Raw genomic sequence first — 9,408 nt, forward strand, 5'->3', positions numbered from 1 at the left:
TCTTGGATTCGACGGTCCCCCAGGGCGTAAAGGGGAGAGAGGCCTTCCGGGTCAGCCAGGTATGGTAAGCACCCGATGTTCAGGAAAGCTGGTGCGCTGAAATTTAAGATGCATGTGATCTTTTGGGGACTGGTTAGTTAGCATGAGGAGCTGCGGTGGCTCAAGTGGTTAAGACGCTGAACTGCAGGCTGTGGAAGGTCGGTAGTTCAGCGGTTCGAGACCCGAGTGTGCTGCATGACAGAGTGAGCTCCCGTCTCTGGCCCCAGCTCCTGCCCACCTAGCAGTTCAAAAGCAAGAAATTGCAAGTAGATAAATAGGTACCACTTCGGTGGGAAGGTAACAGTGTTCCGTGCGCCTTGGTGTTTAGTCATGCCGGCCACATGACCACGGAAACGTCTTCGGACAACGCTGGCTCTTCGGCTTTGAAACAGAGATGAGCACCGCACCCCTAAAGTCGGATTCGGCTGGCTTTCGAGCAAGGGAAACCTTTACCTAGTTAGCATGAGCACTGGTTACAGTACAGCTAAGAAAGAGAACACAGCTGTATTTTATCCTAGATTGTCACAGCCAGCTACAGCAGCATCCAGGCTTCCACAGGAGAGTGCGTACCCTGCATGCGGAAGGTCCCAGGTTTAATCCCTGGCCTTTCCAGCTAGATCTTGGGTAGCAGGGCTTGGAGCAGTGCAGTGCAGTGGTTAGGGCCTAGTACTGGGGAGACTGTAGATCAAATCAATCCTGAACTCCCCCTAGAGGCTACAATGACTAAACTGAGACGATTGTACTTTATGACACTGGAAAAGACAATGTTTGCATGGCTACATAACCCCGCACCAGTGATCTCTCATGTCACCCTCATGCAACCCTCACTGCTGGAAACAATGTGGTATGTTGGGAGCATCTGAGCACGGCTGGTGGGAATACAGGCCACGGGCTGTTTGTGCATTTTGATATATTATTACCTTCCATAGTGTTCTTTGGAAAATTCAATAAAATAGAAGTTTTAGAAAAGGAACGGGAAAGACGATCATGCTAGGAAAAGCGGCCGGTGGCAGGAAAGAGAAAGACCCAACATGAGATGGATGAACTTGGTCAAGGAAGCCACAAAGGCCCTCCCGTCTGCGAGACCTGAGCAAGGCTTTTAAGAACAGGCAGGGGTCATTTCGTAGAAAAAGAGGCGTAGGAGCTCATTAGCATAACTCATTACCATAACTTATTTGCATATGCCACGCCCCCTGACATCACCGGAAGTGTGTCAGAAGGCAACACCCACCGCTCAGGCTCTACTGGACTGTTTTGGATTGCGAGCTATTGGGGGGGGGGGAATGTGCAGATCTGTCCTTGCAGAGGAGGGAGAGCTTGTACCTGAAGGCGGGCCGGAGAGGGGGCATCTTCAATTTACCTAGCTGCTTCTTGCTCCTCGTGGCCTGACTGAGGGCTGCTGGGAGCAGGGGGCGGGGCTTGTTGCATGTGCCCACCCCCGGGGCTCCTTACTGCCGGAGCTCCGCTCCTGTGCGCTCCCGCAGGAAATGACCCCTGATAATAGGATGTATTGGAGGTTATTGATTCATAAGTAGGAAGCAAGTTGATGCCCCGTAGCGCACGCTGGGGAGGCCCGAAAGAAACTGATTCACTTCAGCCTACCTCACAGGGTTGTTGTGAAGAAGTAATGGAAGAAAGCCAGTCTGAGCTCTCTGGAGAAAGGGCTGGATAAGAACGCAATAGATGACATGCGGACGGACAGAAGACCTGTGCTGGAGACCTCAGGGAACTGTTGCCCGTCGGAGCAGACCGATGGTCTGATTCGGCATAAGGGAGCTTTATTCTGTTCATCTGTCCGTGGCCGAGGATAGCGTACAGTTACGTTTCAAGGGACAAAATGTTTCGATGCCAAGGCTGGCCCAAGGATTTGAGGCCCCCTACGCTAAGGTGCCCAGGCCACACACACACACTTCTGCAGGAAGATGGCATCTGCCCTCCTTGCCCCCACGCACTGCGAGGAGGAGAAGGTGAGATAAGCAAATTCCCCACCACCACCACCGTCCATCAAGTCACTGCACAGTTTGATGTTTGTTGAGAAGCCATATCAGGTTTTTGTCTTGGTTAGCCTGCCCAAGTGCAACATCCAGTTTTCAGAACCTTTGGTTCCTGTGTCTTTGCATATTCTATTGCGCAAGGTGGAGACAACTTTATTGATGGATTTATCCACTTTGTGTTTGTTGCTCACAAACAGGTTTGCATGGCTCACAGGGTCTTCCTGGCCCAGATGGATTGCAAGGCCCACCTGGTCCACCTGGAACTGGTTCGGTCGCTCATGGATTCCTTATAACTCGCCACAGCCAGACGACAGGCGCACCTCTTTGTCCTCAAGGAACAGTCAGGATCTACGATGGATTTTCTCTCCTCTATGTGCAGGGAAACGAGAGAGCTCATGGGCAGGACTTAGGTAAGAGAAACTATTGACTTGTCAATGAAGGGGTTGCCGTCGGCAAAGGAAATGCAGAGAGCTGCTTTTGCTGCTTGGGAGTTAATCCCCTTGGCAGGTTCTCTTCCCAGCTGCTAGCAGTTAGTCTTTACATGCTCTCCCCCCCCCCCAATAGAATTCCCCCTCTGATGCATTTGTACATTTACAAATCCAGAGCACGGGATCTCTTTAAGAGCCGAGGCTGCAAACCATCTGTGTAAATTGATCACAAGTAAACACTTTTCCTTAAAAACCCAAGCAGGGCTTCGCTGGATCAGACCAATGTTCACAGAGTTCAAATTTTTTTTTTGCAAGACTCCCCACAAACCAGCAGGGGTTTAGGCGGTCCACCAGCTGACCGCAAACTGCCTTTGGCTCACTCTTGCTTCCTGCAGCGTTAGTTCAGGCTCCAGAGATTACCCCTCTGCCCCATTTCTTTCCCTCTGTTGGGAGAAATCCTCCAGATTCTCTCTTCTTTGCTGCCCACTTTAATTTTTGCCCCCATAGCAATTCTGCATTCCAAAACGGAGCAGAGAGGATGTGTGTTGTGAAAACAGCCTCTGGATGTGCCTCATTCTGCTGCTCCCTCTAATCCAGTAGTACATGCGCTCAACTGGCAGCAGATCCCCAAGGTCTTGGACCCACATCTTTCCCAGCCTTGCTGCTGTCTTAATCCAAAAAGCCAAAGACTAACACTGTGACTTTCTGCATGCCTCTTTCTCTCCTGCTGAGATCTGTTTCCTCCCAAGCGTTCCTATTAATTTACTTATATATGGGTTTAGGAGTTGTATGGAGATCCTGTGCTGTCATAAGAAGCAAGAGTTGTTAAAGGTAAAGGTAAAGGTGTCCCTTGCTCGAAAGCCAGTCGAATCCGACTCTAGGGATGCGGTGCTCATCTCCGTTTCCAAGCCGAAGAGCCAGCACTGTCCAAAGACGTTTCCATGGTCATGTGGCCAACATGACTAGACGCCGAGGCGCACGGAACGCTGTTACCTTCTCACCGAAGCGGTACCTATTTATCTACTTGCAATTTCTTGCTTTCGAACTGCTAGGTTGGCAGGAGCTGGGGCCAGAGACGGGAGCTCACTCCATCATGTGGCACTTGGATCTCGAACTGCTTAACTACCGACCTTCCAGTCTGCAGTTCAGCATAGATAAATAAATAGCTTCGGTGAGAAGGTAACAGCATTCCATGCGCCTCGGCATCTAGTCATGCCAGCCACATGACCACGGAAACCTCTTCGGACAGCGCTGGCTCTTCGGCTTGGAAACGGAGATGAGCTCCCGTCTCTGGCCCCAGCTCCCTAGAGTCGGATTCAACTGGCTTTCGAGCAAGGGGGAAACTAGTAGGGGACTGATGAAGACTGGCAGGGCGAGGGAAATCCCACTGCTGCCAGTCGCTGTCCCTGTGCTCTGCAGGCTGCTGGCCAGGTGGGATCTTTGGGATTGGCTCAGAGCAGGATGCCATTTCAGACCCAAACGCATGTGGCATAGTGGTTAAGAGCAGTAGACTCTGATCTGGAGAACCATGTTCGATTCCCCACTCCTCCTCCACGTGAAGCCCGCTGGGTGACCTTGGGCCAGTCACGTTCACTCAGAGCTCTCTCAGCCCCCCTTCCTCAAATGATGCCTGTTGTGGGGAGGGGAAGGGAAGGCGATTGTAAGTCACTTCGAGACTTCTTAGGGTAGAGTGTCGTCAACTAATGCCTATCCCATGCCATTGATCAAAGACTTATTAGCAGAAGCAGCAAAGGGGAGAATTTTTTTCTAAGCTGGATCTTCGGGATGCGTTGGGATGGTCAGGCAGTGTCAGTGTAATTGCTCTTGCATTCCTTTCTCTGCTTCTCGCTGAAACGCTTATCTGTAAAGATGTGCAGGTGGGAGTTGTGGTGTCTGCCTTTTCCAGGGAGCCATGGGAGAGTGCGAGTTCCCAGCTTCGGCTAGCAACGGTTTGCAAGCTTTATCCCGCGCGCGGGAGGGTGCCTAATTGGCCAGGGCAGTGGGGGGTGCATATGAATACCCTATATCCTATTATGCCCAAGGGGCAACTGCCATTCTTAACGATGCTTATGTTAATGCATCTATAGCTCTTCAATAAAGTATTACCTTTCCTGGAAAGTGTGTGCTACGTTGCTGGCTGTGGGTTCTGACATGCAGGACATTAAAAAAAAAAAACCCTCTACTCTTCAAACCACTCTTACTGTGCAGTTGATGTGAGAGGAGGCTTTGGGGGCCACACATTAATCACTCGTCTCCATCTCACGCAGCGCAGAATCCTATTTCCTGTTGCGCTGCCTGTACCTGCAAGTATCCCAGTTTCCCCCCAGTCGGCAAGAACCTCTCTCCTATCCATGCATGGCTCCATCCAGTGGGTTAATTTATTTGCATCCCAGACCCTAGTTCAGCACCCAAAGTGTGATGCCTGTGCTTTTTTCCCCTAGGCACTGCCGGTAGCTGTCTCCGCCGTTTCAGCACGATGCCCTTCATGTTTTGTAACATCAACAACGTCTGCAATTTTGCGTCAAGAAATGACTATTCCTACTGGCTGTCCACCCCTGCGCCAATGCCTATGAGCATGGAGCCCTTAACTGGAAGGGACATCCAGCCCTTTATTAGTCGGTGAGAGATCGGAACAGAGACACGCATCCTTCCAGATGCAGTCTTGTCGTGTTGAAGAAAAGACAGGAGCTGCATAAAACATTAACAAGTTGTGTCTGTCTGTCTGTCCGTCCGTCCGTGCATACAGTCTCATTGTGCCTGGCCTTTTGCAGATTACAAGAAAGTGGGTTTTTGCCCTGGGGAGCTTAGCGTTTCAAAGTTTAGGCACCAAAGCGAGGTGGACGGGAGGATGAAAGAGAGAGCAATCTGAATTCACTTCCAATGCACGTCCTCCTTTTTTGCCACCAGGTCGCAGCCGGCGTAGGGCAACCCCGTTGGGTCTTCCAGCCTGGAGACTTTCAGAGGTGGTTTGCCATTGCCTGCCTCTGCGTAGCAACTAGGAAGGGGCACGGACTGGGAAAATGCGGTTCAGTTCGTAGTTTGTGGCGGAACCACGAACCGGCAGCCCATTTACAAACCGAACCAGTTCATGCCTTTGTGGCCCTGCAGTCCCTTTGAACAGGGCTTACAGAATGCCTGAGCCACCGGAAGCACCTTGCTCCCCCACCGATCAGCTGTTTTGGGTTGTCATGTGCAGTCCCTTTAAACTTTAAAAGGAAGACAGCTCGAAAAACTGGGGTAGGAGTGCCCCCTGAAAGGGACTTCTCCCTTCCCTTTCCGCTGACTGGAGTGAGCCATTGCCAGCAGAAGAGGGGGGGAAGTGACCCCTGGAAGGGGCTTCTCCCTTCCCTTTCTGCTGGCAGCAATCCCCTGCCAGCAAAAAAGTGGGGGTGAAGTATGTCCCCTGGAAGACGGTTCACCCCTTTCTTTCTGCTGGCCATGGGAAGCAGAAAGCAGCACTGTTTAGACCCTGCTTTCTGCTCCCCGTGAAAAGCCACAGGGAGCAGCGCCGGTTTAAATTCACGGGAGCCACATAAACCAAGCAGCTGAGCATTGGAGAGCTCCCAGGTACACAGCTGTTTCTCCCGAAGGGCAGAGCCACAGGGAGCAGCGCCGGTTTAAATTCGCGGGAGCCATATAAACCAAGCAGCTGAGTATTGGAGAGCTCCCAGGCACACAGCTGTTTCTCCCGAAGGGCAAAAAGTTTCTGCTCTTCATGAACCACCACGAATTGCACCAAAATCTATGGTCGTTCATCCCAGTCCTTCAATTCATGAACTCCAGTTTGCAAGTCATGAACTCCTGAACAGGCCAGAATTCATGATGAACTTCATCTGCCAGTCCATGCCCATCCCAAGTATCAACCCTGGACTTCTTTTGTGGTCACCCATCCAAGTAGTGACCAGGGCCGACCCTGCTTAGCTTCAGAAATCTAACAAGAATGGGTTAACCCCGGCCTCCTGGGTCAGGGCAAAAGGATCCTAGAAACTGTCAATTTATTTTCTCATAGTACATTGCAGTGGAATGTGCCGTCAGGTCACAGCTGATGAATGCAGACCCTGTAGGGTTTTCAGACCCTGTCTTCACTAACAGAGGTGGTGTGCCATGGCCTGTCTCTGCATAGCGACCCTGGATTTCTTTGTTGATCTCCCATCCAAGTAGTAACCAGGCCCCACCCTGCTTCGCTCCCAAGATCTGATGAGACGGGGCTATCCAGGGCAGGGCAGGGCAGGGCATGTCCCTAACCCTAGTTCTAATAGCAGAGGGGGACTGATGGTTTGTGGTCTCCCATCCAAGTAGTTTGGATGGGAGACCACAGTTTGGTGCAGTGGTTAAGTGTGCGGACTCTAATCTGGGAGAACCGGGTTTAATTCCCCACTCCTCCACTTGCACCTGCTGGATGACCTTGGGCAAGGCATAGTTCTCTCAGAGCTGTTCTTGAAAAAAGAAAAAGAGCGGTTTCTGTCAGAGCTCTCTCAGCCCCACCTACCTCACAGGGTGTCTGTTGTGGGGAGGGGAAGGGAAAGGAGTCTGTCAGCCGCTCTGAGACTCCTTTGGATAGTGAAAGGTGGGGTATAAATCCAATCTCCTCCTCCTCCTCTTCTTCACCAGTTTGGTGTAGTGGTTAAGTGCGCGGACTCTAACCGGGGAGAACCGGGTTTGATTCCCCACTCCTCCACTTGCACCTGTTGGGTGACCTTGGGCAAGCCGTAGTTCTGATAAGAGCTGATCTTGAAAAAGAGCAGTTTCTGTCAGAGTTCTCTCAGCCCCCCCCCACCTCACAGGGTGTCTGTTGTGGGGAGGGGGAGGGAAAGGAGTTTGTGAGCCGCCCTGAGGCTCCGAGTCTCCAATCTCTTCTTCTTTTCTCTGGCATTCTTTTAAGTTTTGTTGTTGTTCTTCTTCAGGTGCGCAGTTTGTGAAGCTCCCGCTGTGGTGATAGCAGTCCACAGTCAGACCATTCAAATCCCACCGTGTCCGCAGGGCTGGGCCTCCCTGTGGATTGGTTATTCTTTCATGATGGTAAGTGCTCACCTTAAAAATGTTCTATAACAGGTGCTGCACACATTTGTGAGTCACTGTCCCCATTCCCTTCCTCAGTGGTGGGGGTTAAAAGAGGTACCATCAGAAAGACAAGAAGAAGGGGAAGTTAATCGTCTTTGTTTGGGGGACCTACAACTTTGCCAGGGGCGAAACCTTCCAAGTGCCCCCTTCTCCCTAGGCATAGATCTCCGCTTCCCCAAGCCAGCAGTGCATTTGTGACCACAGGCAGTTCCCAAACTCTTCCTTACACTATTTTTATTCTGAGCAATCAACACATCCCGCATTAAGAAAAATCTGTCTATGTGTTTTTGGGCATGGCTCAGTGGAAGAGCCTCTGCTTGGCATGCAGAAGGTCCCAGGTTCAATCCCAGGCAGCATCTCCAGTTAAAAAGGACCAGGCAGGAAGGGATGTGAAAGACCTCTGCCTGGGACCCTGGAGAGCTGCTGCCAGTCTGAGTAGACAACACTGACCTTGATGGACCGATGGTCTGATTTAGTATAAGGCAGCTTCAGGCGTGTTCATGTATGTCCCATCCTTTGCACTGCCTTTCCACCAAGGATCTCAGGGCAGTGTACACAGTCCCCTTCCCCCCATTTTAACCCTGGAAAGTAAGTCAGGCTGAGGGGGAGTGACTGGCCCAAAGCCACACAGTAAGCTTCCCTGATGACTGGGGGTGTGAACCTCGGATGTCCGAGTTCCTAGGCCAGCGCTCTAAGCCCTGAACCACACCAAACAGAATGGTTCTGTTTTGCAAGCCCTGCAGAGTTTAGATAAGTCCTGCAGGGCCTGCACGTCACCTGACAGCTGGCATCCACCAGGACGGGGCCACCACGGAGAAGGTCCTTGCCCTGGTGGATGCCAGGCAAATGTTCCAGGGGCCAGGCACCTCATGCAGGCTGTGAGATAAAGAACATGTTGAACATTATGCTCAGTAAGAGCATGTAACATCTAGAGATGAGTCCAGTAGCACCTCAGAGACCAACAAGATTTTGCGGGGTGTGAACATCTGAGACTCAAAGCTCCCTTCATCATATACCTGCTGGAATGGAAATCTCCGAGTCCTTCTTTCCCAGTCGCAGGGAGCTCTGACTCCCAGAGGCTCATGGCCTGAAAACCAAGTTGGAGGTGCTCCTAGGTTCGGATCTAGTTGTGACACGCTTGTATTGAGCCTGAGTTGCCTGAGACTAGTACTCACTTCCTTAGATGCATGAGGAGGTTCCTCAGTTTAAAAAGATGGCTATGGCTTTTTTAAAAAAAAAATTGCAATGAGCCAGCCCAAGGGCCATGACATGCATAAAGTATGGAGTGTGATATTAAGATGTAAGATTAATATGCAGTCAAGATCACTGGATCCGGCTGAATTGGCCAACTATCGGCCAGTTTCCAATTTGCCCTATTTGGGCAAATTAATTGAGAGGGCGGTGGCGTTACAGCTACAGGGCTTCCTGGATGACGCTTCCACCTTGGACCCCTACCAGTCCGGCTTTCGCCCGGGTCATGGGACAGAGACAGTGCTGGTCGCCCTTACTGACAACCTCCGGAGGCATCTGGATCGAGGCGGTGTGGCGGCGCTGTTGCTGTTAGATCTGTCAGCCACATTTGATACGGTCGACCACCAGCTGCTGACCCACCGCCTTGCCGACGTGGGGATACAGGGGCTTGCCCTTCAATGGCTTGCCTCTTTTCTCCGGGGTCGGGGAAAAAGGTGGCGCTAGGGGAACAGCAGTCCCAGAGACACCCGCTTGAATGCGGTGTGCCTCAGGGGGCTGTGCTTTCCCTGATGTTGTTTAACATCTATATGTGCCCCCTTGCCCAGATTGCCCGGAGGTATGGGTTAGGGTTAGGGTTAGGGTTAGGGTTAGGGTTAGGGTTAGGGTTAGGGTTAGACATCAATATGCAGAGGACA

At 51.5% G+C, this 9,408-nt stretch overlaps 1 protein-coding gene across 1 annotated transcript in view; it reads left to right on the forward strand.

Annotated features, from left to right (window-relative positions):
* COL4A5 (collagen, type IV, alpha 5) overlaps positions 1 to 9,408 on the forward strand; it is a gene marked incomplete at its 5' end in the record, with an annotated part of 118,859 nt that overhangs the window by 100,699 nt on the left and 8,752 nt on the right. The window contains 4 exon segments of the mRNA XM_015415427.1: positions 1 to 59; positions 2,231 to 2,443; positions 4,903 to 5,080; positions 7,366 to 7,480. The exon segment at positions 1 to 59 is cut by the window's left edge and continues 21 nt beyond it. Coding sequence (XP_015270913.1) covers positions 1 to 59; positions 2,231 to 2,443; positions 4,903 to 5,080; positions 7,366 to 7,480 — 565 coding nt within the window.

Source organism: Gekko japonicus, unplaced genomic scaffold, assembly GCF_001447785.1.
Source record: "Gekko japonicus isolate JY-2015 unplaced genomic scaffold, Gekko_japonicus_V1.1 scaffold1282, whole genome shotgun sequence".
NCBI lineage: Eukaryota > Metazoa > Chordata > Lepidosauria > Squamata > Gekkonidae > Gekko > Gekko japonicus.